This window comes from Macaca fascicularis, chromosome 4, assembly GCF_037993035.2.
Source record: "Macaca fascicularis isolate 582-1 chromosome 4, T2T-MFA8v1.1".
Taxonomy (NCBI): domain Eukaryota; kingdom Metazoa; phylum Chordata; class Mammalia; order Primates; family Cercopithecidae; genus Macaca; species Macaca fascicularis.
Window position 1 is genome coordinate 166747965 of NC_088378.1, and position 18580 is coordinate 166766544.

Genomic DNA, 18580 nt, shown 5'->3' on the forward strand with positions numbered 1-18580 from the left:
CAAGACCCTGAGGTGCTATTGACACATCAGGTTTCACATTCCTAACCAGCTTTCCCATACAGGGATATGAAAAGCCTGCCAGTCAGGATTCTTTTTCCTTCCTTTGGAATTCATCTCACCACTCCCTGTCCCTGAGGAGTTTCCATACCCTGTTCCCGGGCCACGTGGCATCAGCGTATCAGCAGGGTTGCTCAGCCTTCACCCTTTGGCATCTTCACTCTTTGGAAGCCTTCCCAACGCAAATCACAAAAAAATGAGTTGGCCCAGAGAGACCCTCGTGCAGGTTCCTCTCCACCTGGTCTTCCTTCTCTTCACTCAGTTGTTACCTCCTTTGATCCTCACTTCTGGCTCACACATCTTTTATCCACCACAGCATAATTTCTCAATGTCCCTTTTCCTCATATTCCTTCAGAATTTCCAGTTTTATTCTTTTCTCACCTCCTTTCATCTCCCTAGATCCCTTTTGCCATTCTCCACCTTCCTTCACTGAGGCAGCACGACATAGGGCAAAGAGAACAGGCTTCCCTGTCCCCAGTTCTGTCTCCACCTCTGCCTAGTTACGTGATGTGCAGACATGACACCCTCACCAAGCCTCAGTTTCCCATCTGTAAAAATTTCCTCACAGAGGTTTTGTAAGGACCCTAAGAAACAAAACTTAATTCCTGTCACTGTATTTCCATCACTATGTGAACTGCCTTGGCGACTCTAAACAACTTTTGCAATCTTAAAATTGTACATTTTAGCTATGAATTGTAAAATCAGTAAAAAGCTACAAACTTCCTATGTTTTCAACACCCCCTGAGACTGTGGGGAATTTAACTGGGAGACTTTAAGGAAACTAAAGGTTGACCTACTAGTAGTATAGATGTTTGCGAATAGTTTAGAAACATGTTTCTCCTTGGAAGGAGAAACTAGGTGATGGTATTTTCTTCTTAGGCTCAAGTGTTAGACACCAAGAGTCTATAATGAATCACGCCTTAAATAAATAAAATGTGAAATCCTCTTAGGCAGATGTTGGCAATTGTTTACTGTAAGGGCCAGCTACTGTGTTAGGCGTTGCAGACCATATGGACTTTGTCACAACTATTCAACTCTGCTCTTACAAGAGCAGAGTTGTATTGTAGCACAATAATACACAAGCAAATCAACATAAATGTGTCCCAATAAAACTTTATATAAACAGTAGGTAAGCTACATTTGGCCTCAGACTATAGTTTTCTAACCATTGCTCTAAGGGATGAATGGAGAATGCAGTGATCATTAATGACTCAGAAAATCAGAAATTATGATTGAATGGGAGGTTTCAGGTGACTCCATGATGATTCTGGAATTATTAAGACTTTTTGGTTACTAATGAATGACGACACTTTTTTTTTTTCACTTCTACAAGTTCTCCTGATGGAAAAATCAGTCAGCTCAAGGTTTTTTAATCTGAGATAAACTGGCCTTTGAAATAGTTTTGGACCTCGGTAGGTCTGTTGGCAGTTGGTAAATCCATCCTAATTTCCCACAGATGGAGCAGAGAAGGATCACTTAGAGGAATCAGAAAGCCCAGGACAATAGGGAAGTAACAACAACTGCCACTTACTGAGCTGCCCTCCCTACCACAAACTCTGACCACTATGATCTCCATTTTATAGAAGAAGCAAAGTTTTAGTTGATAGGAGATGAGTGCTTTGACCGAGATCACACAGAAGTGTTAGAGCCAGCTGTATTTCTTTCCCCTTAGCCACAATATCTCAATCAACACAAGTAACCTACTTTCCTTGGGACATTCACCTTTCTTCAGATTCAGAACCAGAGAGGAAAAAAAAAATCACCCCTTCTTCCTTCTGCCTTTACTTTCTAGTAGAAGTTATACTTAAAAAAAAAAAAAAAAAGTGGCTGGGCATGGTAGCTCATACCTGTAATCCCAGCACTATGGGAGGCCAAAGCGGGTGGATCACCCGAGGTCAGGAGCTCGAGACCAGCCTGCCCAACATGGCAAAACCTCGTCTCTACTAAAAATACAAAAAATTAGCCGGACGTGGTGGTGGGTGCCTGTAATTCCAGCTACTTGGGAGGCTGAGGCAGGAAAATTGCTTGAACCCAGGAGGCAGAGGTTGCAGTGAGCTGAGATTGTGCCACTGCACTCCAGCCTGGGTGGCAAGAGTGAAACTCTGTCTCAAAAAAAGAAAAAAAAAATCAGTGCCCCCTCAGCCAGCCCCTACTGTGTGCTAAGCATAAAGCTTTCATTATATGATAAAATCTATTGTTTTTTTATTTCCCAAACTAAACTGCAAAGACAAGAAAATGGAAGCTAAGACAATTAAGTGATTTGCCTGAAGTTGCACCAGTAGTTAATTGTGGAGTCAGAATTTGACGTAGTTCTCATCAACTCCAAAACATTTTCAACTCATACAGCTGCCATAGAGCTTAGTGTTAAACACTCTGACTCTCAAGCCAGATGGTCTGGGTTCAAATCTGAACTCCACTATTTGCTAGCTGCATCACCCTGGGTAAGTTGCTTAATGACTCTGTCTTAGTTTCCTGATTTGTCAAATTAGGGTGATGATAATGGTTTACTTCTCATCATTTGTTACAGGGAAAAAAGGGGTGATAAGAACATGGTAAACCACATGCTTTGGCTTTTTCTGTGGAATATCAGCTCTATGAGCACAGAAGTTATTGTCTGTTTTCTTCACTGTTGTATCCCTAGCACTTAGGATAATGTCTAGCACATAGTAGGCAATATCAATATATGAATGAAAAATGTCAGAAGTAGTCTTTAAATTAGGTTATGACTGGATTCAAAGTCAGCATGAAAAGCATAGCTTTCCTTTTGCTTTACTATTTTTGTATAACTTGGATTTGATAGGTAAAATTTAATATGAGTCTTTGAAGTCTTAATTTAAAGTGTAACAGTGGAAACTAGTGATTGTCTTCTTTCTTTCCATGTTCCCAACAAAACTAGAAGTTAGTACAAAGGTGAAGCTTTTAAAACAAAAGTGGAAGTTAGCACAAAGGTGAAGCTGAGGTTGAGCACATAACAGGTACAAAGAGTGCTTTCAGATGTACTTCTCTAGTTCTTTCCTATTCCCCAAAGTGCATCCTTACATAATTAGCTTTAAAATTCCTTTCATCCCTTTTTCTAAAAAAAAAATCTGTCATTAACAGGTAGATTTTTATCTCCGTAAGTTTATTTTTACTAAACTTGCATCTTTTTAAATACTGTGTATTCTAAATCTAAATCAGTATTTACTGATGACAGCTGCTGGGAACCACTGTAATAAATGAATTATGGGTTCCATTTACCTGGCAAGATTGCCTTTGATGTCTACACATCAACAGTGAAAGGGGTTCCAGAGAACAACAAAGCCTCTGGGAGAAAAGGCAAGCTCATCCCAAGACAGTATGCACAAAGAGGGAGCAGAAACAGGAGATGGGTGCCTCTGGAACAAACATGCTTATGCAGGTGGGTTTATGGAGGGGCTCCTGAGAGTCTGAGTCCCATGTGTCTTCAAGAGCATTACTTAGATGCCATGGCACCTAGGCAGAAAACAATGTTCAAATCTGTGCTGGATTTAAAAGTATATGTGATATTCATTCTGAGTGGTATACCCAATATCCCTAATAGCAGAGTGTTGAAGTTCTCATCTTTCTCACTGGTTTGCACTGTGTAAATTATTATTTTCATTAAGATTAAGCATCCTCACAAAACTGCACAGCAGTAACATATGGAACCACCTCCTTGGAAAGTTCTCTAACAGTATGCCTACCAAAGACTCTTTTTTTGTTGTTTTGTTTTTTGTTTTTTTTTTAAATGGGCTTACTGTACAATCTTGTTGAAAAAAATTCTCATATATGTTTCAAATTGTTCTAGAATGACTTAAAATATTTCTAATGAGACAGTATATAATTTTCTTTTATGATTTAAACCAATAATATAGAACAAAGATGATAATTCACTTTTTCTTTGCCACATAGGATACAATTCAGTATTCCTGGGAAATCTAATCTATTTTTTTAAAATTTTTTATTATTATTATACTTTAAGTTCTAGGGTACATGTGCATAACGTGCAGGTTTGTAACATATGTATACTTGTGCCATGTTGGTGTGCTGCACCCATCAACTCGTCAGCACCCATCAACTCGTCATTTACATCAGAAGACATTCATACAGCCAACAGACACATGAAAAAATGCTCATCATCACTGGCCATCAGAGAAATGCAAATCAAAACCACAATGAGATACCATCTCACACCAGTTAGAATGGCAATCATTAAAAAGTCAGGAAACAACAGGTGCTAGAGAGGATGTGGAGAAATAGGAACACTTTTACACTGTTGGTGGGATTGTAAACTAGTTCAACCATTATGGAAAACAGTATGGTGATTCCTCAAGGATCTAGAACTAGATGTACCATATGACCCAGCCATCCCATTACTGGGTATATACCCAAAGGATTATAAATCATGCTGCTATAAAGACACATGCACACGTATGTTTATTGCGGCACTATTCACAATAGCAAAGACTTGGAATCAACCCAAATGTCCATCAGTGACAGACTGGATTAAGAAAATGTGGCACATATACACCATGGAATACTATGCAGCCTTTAAAAAGGATGAGTTTGTGTCCTTTGTAGGGACATGGATGCAGCTGGAAACCATCATTCTTAGCAAACTATCACAAGAACAGAAAACCAAACTCCGCATGTTCTCACTCATAGGTGGGAACTGAACAATGAGATCACTTGGACTCGGGAAGGGGAACATCACACACCGGGGCCTATCATGGGGAGGGGGGAGGGGGGAGGGATTGCATTGGGAGTTATACCTGATGCAAAGACTCTTTTAAAGATCTTTGAAATTAGTAATTAGGGAGGCTAAAATGGAGCATTGTTTGCTTGTCTTAATGTGGAATCCTCTACATGCTTTATAGAAAACAAATGAAGTAAGTTTTGCTCTTGAAGGTTCTTCTGCTTACAGTCAAAGTAATTTGCAGACTTGCCTGTTTTGTATGTTTCTTCAAGTCAAGATTAATTCTAATGGATTACTCCTGTCCCTTCAGCTATAAGATAAGAGAGGGAGAACAAAAGTGGCTTGTGAAATCAACCTAACGCAGTATCTCTTCTCTCTTCTCTCTTCTCATAGGTCGCTACCCACAGGAGAACAAGGGAACCTACATCCCAGTGCCTATAGTCTCAGAGTTACAAAGTGGAAAGTGGGGGGCCAAGATTGTCATGAGAGAGGACAGGTCTGTGCGGCTGTCCGTCCAGTCTTCCCCCGAATGTATTGTGGGGAAATTCCGCATGTATGTTGCTGTCTGGACCCCCTATGGCATAATTAGAACCAGTCGAAACCCAGATACAGACACATACATTCTCTTCAATCCTTGGTGTGAAGGTAAGAGGCAGGCATTTAGTTTTCTCATTTAAAAATTCACCTGTTTGGCAGAGTGCCGTGGCACATGCCTATATTCCCAGCTGTTTGGGAAGCCAAGATGGGAGGATCGCTTGAGGCTGGGAGTTCGAGACCTAGTCTCTAAAAAATAAAAATTAAAAATTAGTTGGGTATGGTGATGCACACCTGTACTCCCAGCTACTTGGGAGGCTGAAGTGGGAGAATTGCTTGGGTTCAGGAGTTGAAGATTACAGTGAGCAATGATCGTGCCACTGCACTCCAGCCTGGGCAACAGAGCAAGACTCCGTCTTTGGAAAAAAAAAAAAAAAGTCATGTATTTCCAATACATCTCTTTTTGGAGGGGTAGTAAGATTATTCTAAATACATATACCTCTCCGACATATACCATTTTTAATGATTGAAAGAGAAAGATAGAAAATTCATCCTCCGTGTATATGAGGATAAAACCTCTGTATGTGAAGTCAATACTGCTATACATTTATTTCGGGATTAATTGGAGATTGTCTAAAGTTGCACAATTAGTTATTTGTGGAGCTATTTAATTGCAGTTTTGTAATTAAAAGTAATTGCAAAAATCGCAATTACTTTTGCACCTACCTAATATATGTTGACAGTATAACCTCTGTACACTATTACTCTGTAAACAAATTGGTTTACAGAAGTATTAGAATCTGACTCTGACTTCAGAAAAATAAAATGAAGTCGACGCTGTTCATAGTGGAACTAACCTCTCTATCCCCCTACTTTAAGAACAACTAACCTCTCTATCCCCCTACTTTAAGAACAGAAAGTCTGTATATATAAAGGATTCCACAAGCTTGTTTATGTGCATAGTGGGTGCAAATTTTGCAAACCATAACTCTGGATGTGCAAAGATGTAGCTGTACTTTAATATAATATAACTTGATCTCTAGTGCTATTTTCGGTCTTCCTTTCTGTCTGCGGCAGAAGCTTAATCTAGTTATATTCAAATAAAACTCAGTCAAGTTCAATGATTTCTCTATCAATTCTGTTTTGTGCCTCAGTCACACACAGGACTTTCTCCTCATCTTCATCTCTGCCCTTTCATACCTCTCCCCCGCTCCCATACTTGGTACAAAGCTGTTTTAAGTTCCAGAGGCAGATGCAGATGTTGCAGCAGCATCGATATGCTGCAAGACCATTTCTAGGTCCTAGGAAATAAGGCAGTGAAAGATATGAAAGCTCACATGGGGCAGGAGACTTCCCATGGCACCCTACCCCGTATGCATTGCTCTCTAACATCATCCAAAATGAGCCCATATTATTGCTGATTTTGAATGATCCTTGTATGTGAAAGTTGCATTAGAATCAGAGTTAATCTGTCCTAGATATAGATAAATGGACAACAATATTTGCTACTCATCTAGAACATACACCTTGGTCCTACTGACCTTTTCTTTGTTTTATATTTATATTTATTTACTTTTTGTAGAGACATGGTCTCACCATGTTGTCCAGGCTGGTCTTGAACTCCTGGGCTCAAGCAGTGATCCTGCCTAGTGTGGGCAAAAGGTGCCAAGCTATTCCTGCACTCCCTATACATCCATTCTCATAATCTTGTACCCAACACTCCTATCTATGAGACAGATATTCAAGGTAAATGGTAACAGGAAATATTAACTGGGCCATGTGCAGTTCAAAAAATGAACTCTTGATAGTAATCTTAAAACCAGATGTAAGGTGTTTTGCAACTGGTTGATGGAGTGATATTTACAGAGATGAAAAATACTGAGAGGATCAGAGTTACAGATATATAAATTAAGATTTTGAATATGTTAAGTTGGAGATAACCATAGATAGACAAGCAGAAATGACAAGTAGGTATGTGAATCTGGAGAGGAAAATCAGAGATGTGTATTTGGGAGTTATCTGTACCTAGGGAGAAAATATAGATAAAGAAGGAAATAAGATATAGTATCTAGCCTTCAGGAACATCATCATTTAGGAGTCCAGTAGAGAAGAAGTCAGCAAAAGAGAATGAGACGGAAGAGTATGTAGGAAGCAGCCTATTCTAAGAAAATTATATTTAAAAATTCATACTTATCAATCAGGAGTTTGTTATTGACTTTCATTTTATTACAAAAAGAAAATCATAGGCTTCATATAACTTCTCAGAACTCTAGGAAATTTTGGAATGCTATAATTTACCCAGACTTTGGTTTGTTTGCAGCTTTTCTGGATTATATCATGTGTGTAAAATGGGATATATGTCTGCATGCATTTCAACTTATGTGGCCACTCTTCTTCAGGGGAAAATGGTTAGTTATGTTGCTTGACGTATTAACTTTCAGGATAACTATTCAGGAGGCGGACAGTCTAATAACCTTCTAATTGCTGCCTTGATCTTCAGCTGTATACATGATGAGCAGCTTCCAGATACCTGTGTTCTGAAAGAGTCCCTTAGTTCTAGAGGCGTTCTTGTCCTAGAGGCTGTACAGGGACTTCCCCTAGGTTATCAGTGCATGGAAAGGATCGGAGGAAGGTAGAACAAAAACCAGAGACCAATCTGGAAGCTGTGGTCTAGGACAAAGATGATGATAAACTAAACTATGGTGGTACCAGTGGAGATGAGAAGGGGTTATATTGGAGATCTATTTTTGTATTTAGAACAGAAATTGCACAGGGATTGAAGATGAGAAGTAAAGAAATGGGAGAACTCAAGAATAACTCTAGATTTCTTGTTAGGCCAGTTGGGTTGATGGCGGTGCCATTTTCAGAGCTGGGAAAACTGTGGGAAGTGAAGGGGAAGCATGAGGGGTGAAGCTAAGAGTTACATTCAGAAATGTTAATTTGGTGATGTCTATGAGACATGCAAATGAAAACATCAAGTAAGCACTTGAATAAAGTGAATCTAGAACTCAAAGGAGATGGCTGAGCTAGACACGTAAACATGGGCACGGTTAGGAGCAATAATGGACACAAATGATTCAGGGTCATTAACAAGTAAGAGTCGAGACAAAGGAGAAGTCAACAAACGAGGCTGAGCAGGAGCAGTCAGTGGGGCACAAGGAGATCAAAAGAGCCCAGAGCCAGACACATCGATAGATTCAAGACAGCAGTTAACTGTGTTGAATGCTATGATTAGCTGAATAGGATAGGGGAGGAAAGTGGCCATATAGTGTGGAAATATGGATGTCTTCGATGATCTTGAAAAGGACTGTTTCACTAAAATGATGGGGACAGAGGCCAGGGAGATGGTCACGGGCTGCACTGTAAACTGGTGGCATGAAAGTAGAGACGGCAGGAGATGGTACCTTTCTCAAGACTTTCTGCAGCACCTAGATGTTGACGTGAAGCTCAAAGGAGAATTTTTTAAAGACAAGAGAGAGTGGGTGTTATTTTATCGTGATGGAGAGGAACCAAGAAAGAGAGTTTGCAGTCCAGAGAGAGGACAGTGGTTCACAACCTTGGCTGGACGTTGCAATCATCTGGGAAGCTTTGAAACTACAGATGCCTCAGTCCCCCATGCAGGCATTCTGATGTAATTGCTCTGGACTGCAGCCTGGGCTTCAGAGTTTTTAAAAGCTCTGGAGGTGATTATTGGAGCCAAGGTTGAGAAGTTTTAGGAGTGAAATCCTTGAGTGGTTGGAATCCAGGGAACAGGGGAAGAGCCTGTGATGGGCGGGGCTATCTACCCTCCCCAGAGACAGGAGTAAAAGAGAAGAAGAGGGGTGCAGATTTTCTAGTTTAATGGAGGAGAATGAGGTTGTTACCATTTCGTGATTTTTTTTTTTTTTTTTTGTCAGTGAAGTGTAAAGCAAAGTCATGTGTTGAGAAGCAGCAGTAAGGAAGGGCATGAGAGGCTTGATAAGGAAGATGTGAGCTAGTCATCTGGAAGGTGGAAGGTGAACTTATTACAGGCACATGCCGGGAGGGTCCTTCCTGCTTCCAGAACACAGGGCAAACTAGCACAATCCTCTTCATTACTTGACCTGTGGAGGCCCAAACATCTGCAAACTCTTTAGGGATTTCTGACCTTATGGCTGCCTCTGCCTCTAGGAATCCTACTTCCCCCTGTGCTGCTGCAAGTGAGAAACTTGACCTTCACCTTCAATTTCAACGTTGGCAACAACAACAGAAACAGTCACACACAACATCTGTGAATGCCCAGACCTTAATTGCAGTTTGGGACGGAGAGTAAGAGGAGGAAGGATGCATTCTGTGGTCACCACGCTTAGAGCACATCAGAATCACCTGGAGGGCTTGTTCAGCCATCTCTGTGCAGCACCCTCAGACTGAATAGGTCTGAGGTCTGGCCTGATAATTTGCATTTCTAACCAGTTCCTAGGGGATGCTGTTGCTGCTGGTCAGGGTTAACACTTAGAGGACCACTGGTTTCATGATAATCACAAAACTATAAAGCTGGGCATGGTCCCCAGGGTAGCCTGCAGTCCCAGCTACTTGGGAAGCTGAGGCAGAAGAATTGCTTGAGCCCAGGAGTTCAAGGCAGCCTGGCCAGCCTGTCTCTCAGAGGAAAGAAAAACAACAAGCAATAATTTAAAAACTCAGGAGGCAGGGCCAGGCGCGGTGGCTCACGCCTGTAATCCCAGCACTTTGGGAGACCGCGCGGGCTGATCGTGAGGTCAGGAGTTCGAAACCAGCCTGACCAACATAGTGAAACCCCGTCTCTACTAAAAATACAAAAATTAGCTGGGCATGGTGGCGTGTGCCTATAATCTCAGCTACTCAAGAGGCTGAGGCAGGAGAACTGCTTGAACCCAGGAGGTGGAGGTTGCAGTGAGCCGAGATCATACCACTGCACTCCAGCCTGGGCGACAGAGTGAGACTCAGTCTCAAAAACCAAAACCAAAAATAAAACAAACAAACAAACAAACACCTCAGGAGAGTATAATTTACTCTTCTTAAAATTTCACTGGCTCTACCCTGAACCTAATTCCAGTCTGTCTCCTCCTTACCACCCCTTCTCTCTCTCCTACTGTTCTCTTTTATTCTCTGAACTTTTCTCTCCCATTCTGTCCCAGGAACAGATTCTCCTTCCTTAATGCAGAAGGGTCCAGTGAGCTTTATTATTTTGTCGCTTGGTCTCTTCCAACAACCATGCTTTTGGGCACTGAACACCTTTTCTTTTAAATGAAGTGAGAGAAAGAGGTCATCTCCTCACTTTACTCATTGTGTGGTTTTCCCAGCCTAGCACGCAAAGCATAACCCAAAAATGGGATGATATGATGAACCTCCCCCGCTCCCCCCCGCCACACACACGCAAGCACAGACACTGTAGCCCAGCAATCACCTGCAGTTTTATGCTTGTGTGTGTTAATGCATAACAAAGGACTCAGCGGTATGGCCTGGTAATTGGAAAGTAGGTCAAAAGAGAAGGGTGAGACTGTCGCCCAAGTGAAAAAGATAGCAGAAGATGAGAAGGAAAACTGTTTCCAGAAATTGTCAAAAGAGAGCCAGGTGAACAAGATTCTGGTCCGAGGTGGCACGGGACACTGGGCTGAAAATCACAGCAGCACGCACAGCACTTATTGATAGGAGAATGCTCAGCTGTGCTCTTGAGGGCCCTTCAGCCTTCTTTGCATTCGTAGGCAATTTATCCTCCTTAATCACTAAATCATTAATGGGGATCAATAGCAACGCCACACCAGTGAAGGCAGGGGTTCATGCAGGGAGAATAATTGCTTAGTTTTTAGTTTAGTGGTGCTAACCGGGCTTCGGGTCCATTCTGGGAGGAAACCCTTCTCCTGGGTGTTAGAGAGAACTGTACCTACAAAGACAGCAGGAGTGAGACGGGCAGTTATTATGAATTCATCATGTTTATCTAACGACTCAGGAACTCTGAATTATTGAATGTATTTCACTATGTAAATATAGAATGTTCCAGTTTGGTAGTCTAGCACTAGTGCCAGATAGTGGGTTCTGAAAGATTTAGATTTCTGGTATCTGTGCCTAGTACTCTGGAGAAGCACTGCACAGTATTTTTGATTGGGCATCAGTTACCTTTAAGGGATCTTTCTCCTCCTGATAAGTTGGTCCCCCATCCCATTCTCCATCACTGCTTTTCCCTCACCTCATTCAGCCTCGTATCCATAGGCTCTGGCACACTTGAGGTTTAACAAATATTTGCTGTGTTGATTTAATAATCCCAAGTAAATACTCTTTAGGTCCGCTGCACCCTGTCGTTGCAGATAACTTGTAAATGTAATCTCAGACCTTATTATCTTGAGAAAAGTCAAAACCATATCTGGTGTGCTGGGAGGAGTGTGTCTGTGGGTGATGTGTGTGTGGATTTCTCTCTTAGCATCTGACACCAAATTAGCATCTAATATTTCCTTTTTATTCAATGCTTTTTTCGTTTTTCTTTAAACAAATAAATCAATTTAATTGAATATGAATAAATCAGTATGTTTCCAATATCTTGGATGCTTTTAGTAGCAAATAAATAAATATGACCCGCTTGTATTTTATTATTAAATTCATCCTCAGGCTATTTGCTTTGTATTTATATACCGTCTTTTTAGCCCCTTTTGTACAGAATGGAGTAAGTCATCAAGACTGGTGTCCTCAGAGTAACAATGACCAACATCCCTTCTCTTGGAGACTGTTGAGCCCAGACCAGAACTTACACCCTCAGGCTAGAGCCATTCATCCATCAATCCACAAATATTGATAGTATGTCTCATCCCATGCCCATGACAACACAATGACCTGTGCACATTTCAACAGTATTATGTATTCCTTCATAAAAATTCAAAGTCAATACTGAATTAGGTACTAGGACTATGGCAGTGAAAAAGGCAGACACAATCTTCATATAGCTTCTAGCAAGGATTTTACAAATGAGCTCCTAATAAAAACCTAATTACAATTGTAAAAAATACTAAAATAAGTCAGTGTACAACAAGAACACAAAACTGGGGACTCCGACCTATTTGGGGAATGAGGAGAGACTGGCCAGTGGCTTAGCTTTGCACCCAGAACAGTGTTTGCATAGAATAGTAATCAAATAGTTGGTTAATTGAATTTTTATGAAGTTTTAAAAAGCTCATGCAAAAAATTTAACCTTTATTTACTCAATAATCGTCTTAAATAAAATAGTATGTATCATTCTTCCTAGTGTCTGAATCACGTAGAGACTTATTCTGCTTCTTATGCCAAGCGAGGATCATTTAGTGTGGCCCTATAATAAGAAAGGATCCCAGACAGCTCACAGTAAACTTCCTTTCCAGTGGCATGTAGGTGACCCCGGGATTGAGGTGCAAAGGTCTTTACAAGGTCTTTCTAGAAAGAGCATGGTTGGAAGAGTCTAATGCAGAGTCACATTCATCCACCAATTCATGTGGTTTACAATTCCTTTCTTGTAGAGTCTCTTATATGCTTCAAAGTGTGCTCATAGTCAGTATCTCCCTAGACTGTGTGTTTGGAAGGCATAATCCTTATCTCACTTAGCCTTACGTGGCGCCTGGAATTGAGTCAATGTTCGGTAAGTGTTTGCTGAACTGAACTCATAATCACCATTCTGAGAGTCAAGGAGATGATTATCAGACTCAGATTTCAAGAGAGAAAGCAGGTTCTGTGATGTTACATGCATTTCTCAAAGTCCTATAGAAAATTAAGATACAGGCTGGGCGCGGTGGCTCAAGCCTGTAATCCCAGCACTTTGGGAGGCCGAGACGGGCGGATCACGAGGTCAGGAGATCGAGACCATCCTGGCTAACACGGTGAAACACCGTCTCTACTAAAAAAATACAAAAAGCTAGCCGGGCGAGGTGGCGGGTGCCTGTAGTCCCAGCTACTCGGGAGGCTGAGGCAGGAGAATGGTGGGAACCCGGGAGGCGGAGCTTGCAGTGAGCTGAGATCCGGCCACTGCACTCCAGCCTGGGTGACAGAGCGAGACTCCGTCTCAAAAAAAAAAAAAAAAAAAAAAAAAAAGAAAATTAAGATACAAACTGGGGCATCCTGACTCAGTCAGGGTAAGCGCTTATATTTCTAAAACAAAACCTGTCATTATCTGGCCTTGTGTAGAAAAAGAATAAAACAGTAGATGGCCAGCTGAGAAGATTCTGTGATGACCTAATCAATGTGGAAAATTTTGCCTAAATAAATAAATAAATAAATAAATAAATAAATAAATAAATTCAGGTTGATATTTACAAGATCAAATAAAAGCTTTCTCTGGGAAAAAAAAATTAAAGCATACCAACAAGGGCACAGGCTCCCTTAGAGGATATGTACTAAGTAAAGAAGCTCTGACATTTTCTTTGTAGAATTACTTCATGAATAATAGTCTATCTTCTGAAGATATCTCAGTACACTAAAAAGCCCTTAACCAGCAAAATAGGCAAATTAGCACAAATCCAATAACCTTCTCAAGCTGATATGAGCTGTAATTCAACATGTTTGTAAGGAATGTAAACTATGTTATACTATGCACACACGGGTGATTGTGCTATCGTGAGCATGGTGGGAGATACACTATCAATATCTGTGGATTGGTGGATGAATGGCGGTAGCCTGAGGGTGCAAATTCTGGTCTAGGCTCAAAGGTCTCCAAGAGAAGGGGTGTTAGTCATTGTTATTCCGAGGATACCAGTCCTGGCGAACTACTCCACTTTATACTGAAGGGCCTAAAAGGGAAGAAGCAAACTCAACTGACTGTTGAGGAACCACTTGCTTGTGCTTCATAGATTGATTCCATTCCAGTGTTACTAGGTAGGCAAGCAAGGTCTCTGGAGTGGCTATATGAAATCACTTTAGAAAGGCAGTGGGTTTGGATCCTTCCAGAATAAAAAGCTCAGACTCTAGAAACACCATTCTTTAATATGTTCACAATTCCCAGCGACAGGAAGTTACTCCTGGTATGCCGCAGCACACGCAGCCTGTTAGAATCTGCCACCCCTTTTGATGTACCTTGTGATGGAAAAACCTATCATGGTGACACTAGTCTGGAGTCACCTTTGCTCTGCAGATCAAGCCACTCCCTCTAAGAGTGATTACACACTCCCAGCATGAACCGTTCCTCTTTTTAGTGGTGCTCAGCTTTTACATAAAGGGGGAAGCAAGTGGAAGTCATTCCTAATCCCCTCGCTCTAAATTCCTTCCTTCCCTAAATGGGGACACATTTTGCCTTTTTGAAGGGCCAAACCATTATTCCTTCTGAAGGATTAGAAACAACACCAAACTCTGGTTAAACTGCTGAAAGAGACTGCGTAGGATAGCTGTTCTGCCACCATAGTTTTGTTTAATTCCTAGGCTCCCTTTGCTAGGCTTGAGCCTAATGACCAAGGAAATGGAACCTGCTCTGACTTTGAAATAGCATGTAAACAAGCAGAAGGAAGGTACAAGCCCATGCAATGATGAATGATCCTCCTTCTTACAAAGAGGTTATACAGATACTAAAATCAATAGGTTCAGCATTTGTTTTTACATGTTTGTTATAAACCCTTACCTTCTCTGGGTGGGGAGGACAGTGGGAATGTCAGAGGGTGACTGAAATCCACCCTAAAATTTCTCGGCCCACTCTTTTCTTTTTTAACTACCCTTCTATTCCCACCAGAGGAACAGCAAAATAAATGAGGTCATTATTCTTCACTACTTGCCTCTTGTAAATTGTTAGTCAGCCTGCAAGGGTGGTTATTTACGAGGCATTCTGAAGGTCTGTTCTGGTGACAGAGCTGCTCTGGGCAGTGGATGGAGGTGCTGTGCCACACTCACCAATGGTGCCATGTGTAATCTGTTTTTCTCAGAGTTTTATTGTAATGGTGGTTGTCTGCCAGAGGTCACCTGCGATCAAAGAGTTGTCTGTTGGTCCAAGGTGCAGCCACTCCTACTCTGGGAACTGTCTAGACCATATTTCTCCCCTCAGTCCTCAGTTGAGTTCCCAGCTCCCACATTCCACACAAGCCTCACACACATCTACCTTCTACCAGTCCAAATTGTTGGGTTTCTAGAATAGTGAGTTGTTTGTTAGTTTGTTTCTCCTATTAGTCGAGTCTTCCATTTTGCTAAGTGAAGAACTAGCTTCCCCTGAAACTTAGTGAAACCCCACCCCTCTGAAGCTAACCAGAAAATTAAAAACAAACAAAAACACTATCGAAAAGCCAACAGCAAAAATCTCCAGGGGCAAATGATTCCATTTTTCTATTTTTGTTAGCCTTCCAAACATAGGGAGTTTTTTGGAGTTTCCATCGTGATACAATTTTTTTTAACGTTGCTTTGGACAACTATATTTTAAAGTGACAGATCTGAATAAAAACAGGGGAAATAAAGCACTGCTTTCCACCCTCAATCTTCCTTTCAAAATCATAAATAAATTTAAAATTAAAATCAAGCCTTCCCATTTGACTTCCTTGCCATATTGTGGATTCATGATAATGTCTGCCTGTTTGAGGTGAGATTTAATTCAAGCATTGGAAGGGAAAGAGTGGCCTAGTCTGGAGCTCCAGAACTCCTCCCTATTCATGCTTTGCCACCTAAATTTATCACTTCCCATCAATACTAACGTAAAGCCCAAAGGTAAATCCTTCATTTTCTTGGACTTCTTCCTTACTCTCTAAGCTCCAGACATCGTCCCCATCTCTCATTCTTTCAGTAGACATTGATTGACTTCCTACCGTGTTCCAAGGCACAGTGTTGGGAGCTGGGGACACAGTCATCTGATCCCTTGGACCCAAGAGCCATGGACTACTTGGAAGGCAGCTTATTTAAATCTTAGCTTTGCAACTCACTAGCTGTACGACCTTGGAGAAGTTATGTTGCTCTCTGCCTCAGCTTCCTCGTCAGTGAAATGGGGCTACTTTCCTCACAAGGATGTTATGAGTGTTGATGAGTTCATGTGTCCTGTTCTAAAGCACTTAGAAAGTTCCTGGTGGTAAATAAGCAGTGTAACAATGCTTATTTACCTGCTGCTACTTAAAAAAATTAAGTAGTAAGTACTTAAACACATACTTATTCAATAAATATAATAATTAAAGGGCAATGTCCATACAATGGGATAAATGTTACCCCAGCCTCCATAGGGCACTAAGGGAACGAGGTTTAATTCAGTCTGTACTGGAAAGGAAAGGGTTCAGGGAGACGTAAAGAAGGAGAAAAAAGTTGTGCTTAAGGACATTGATAATAAAAAAGAGTACAACCCTATATTGCTCTTAAAGAAAAACTAATGCATAAAAGTTGGACTTGTTAGCCTCTTATTAAATGGGTAGCTTCACTTAAATGGAAACACATTTTAAAAAGTAACTTTTTCTGATGGAAAAGTCTCATTATAGAAATAAAAATAATAAAAGCATAAAAAGAACTCAAAGATCTACAAATCAGAGATACCAACAATTAACATTTTGTTGTAATGTCATCCATTTAAAGTATTTTCAGTCCTTCTCATTTTTAATTGGCAATTAATTGAATATATTGTTCTTTTCAAATAAACACACATGTACATATATATGGCTAAAAGTAAACTTTCCTTTTCACCAATCTTCCAATCCTAGAGAATCCCCAGAGAAAACCAACTTTAACTGTGTATATCATTACAGATACTTTGCTATTATTTTATATATTGATTGCATATATATACCTAGAGAATTTAGGTTTTTTTAAACTACAAATGAGATTGTGTCAACCTGTTGCTCTGTACCTCATTTTCTCACACAGTGTATCTTGGAGCGTTTTCTGTATCAGTACGTGCATTTTCTTTTTAATGGCTGCTTGGTATGGTCATATCATATTAGTTTGGTCTTTTGTTTACAACTATTTGGATTGTTTCCCATTTTCACTATAGCATGCTATGCCATTTTGAAGGTTGCACATACATTTTGTACGAATGTTTCTGCAGAATAGATACCTAGAAATAGCATTGCTTGGGCAAAGTGAATTCATATTTTAAATTTGCATAGATATTGCCTAATTACCCTTTTAAAAGGCTGCAGTTTTTTACACTACAGCCATAGTAGATGAGAGTATCCATCTCTTCATACTCTCATTGGCACTGGTGGTTAACCATTTGTTTTAATATTTGCCAGTATGGTAGGAGAATTATGGTATTTCCTTGGTATTTCATGGTTAATTTGGTTTTTATGTCTCTGATTATTTGTAGAGTTGAGCATTTTTTCATATATTTATTGAATGTTATGTTTCTCTATCTGCTTATATCTGGAACATGTCGGGTGAAATAAAGATTGTCAGGAAGAGACACACATGTGCCTCTTAAATCCAAGGATACAGTTTGTATACAGTGGGATAAAGAGATCTTACTGTCACTTTTTTTCTTACATGGATAACCAGCTGTCAAAACACCACGTATTGATCAGATCTATTATTACCTATTGATTTTAAGTGCCATCTTTATTATTTACTAAGATTTAATACACATCTAGCTCCTGCCATGTATTTGTCCATTACTGTGCTAATGTCAGTTTTAAGTGTAGCTTTGTTTCAGTTAGCTATAATCACACTAATGCTACATAAGAAAGAACCAGAAAATCTTAGTGGCATACAGCAATAAGCACTTGTTCATGGATCTGGGGCTTGGCTGGGGTTGGGCTCATCCAGACTGGGCTTGACTGGCCAACTCTGCTTCAGGTGGGAATAGCTGGAGAGGATCCGTCTCTCCCTAAGAGCTCCAGAGACGCTCTGCTCCAGTGTCTCTCATCCTTCTTTGACCAATGGGCTTGCTGGGGCGTATTTTCCTCCAGCTAATAGCAGATTTGTATGATCACATACTCAGCTGTGCAGTCATATTTTAGACCCCTACTTGCTTCTGCCAACATTGCTCCTGCTAACACCCCATTAGCCAAAAATAAGCCTAAAGTTAAGAAAGGATATTCCACATTTAGAGGGACCAACTGCTAGTTACATGGCAAAGGGCGTAGATGCAGGAAACTATAAATTGGGGTCCAAAGTTTAATTTACCTTTGGACAAGTCCTTCAATTTTTCTACTTTCTCAACAGATTAGTTTTTGGCTATTTTCTCTTTTTTTTTTTTTTTTTTTTTTTTTTTTTTTTTTTTTCAGACGGAGTAGTCTAGCTCTGTTGCCCAGCCTGGAGTGCAGTAGTGCTATCTCAGCCTCCTGGGTTCCAGTGATTCTCCTGCCTCAGCCTCTCGAGTAGCTAGGATTACAGGCACACACCACCATGCCTGGCTTATGTTTTTATTTTTAGTAGAGATGGGGTTTCACCATATTGGCCGGG

The 18580-nt window shown here is 40.6% G+C and overlaps 1 protein-coding gene across 7 annotated transcripts in view; it reads left to right on the forward strand.

Moving 5' to 3' along the window:
- Positions 1-18580, forward strand: part of F13A1 (coagulation factor XIII A chain) — a 461954-nt gene that overhangs the window by 344040 nt on the left and 99334 nt on the right. For 6 of the 7 annotated variants that reach the window (XM_065544470.2, XM_065544473.2, XM_065544474.2 and 3 more), the window contains one exon: positions 5144-5395. The exons of the other annotated variant lie outside the window; for it this stretch is intronic. In XM_065544470.2, the coding sequence (XP_065400542.1) occupies positions 5144-5395 (252 nt within the window). The remainder of the gene's footprint in view (positions 1-5143; positions 5396-18580) is intronic. 7 annotated transcript variants of the gene reach the window in all.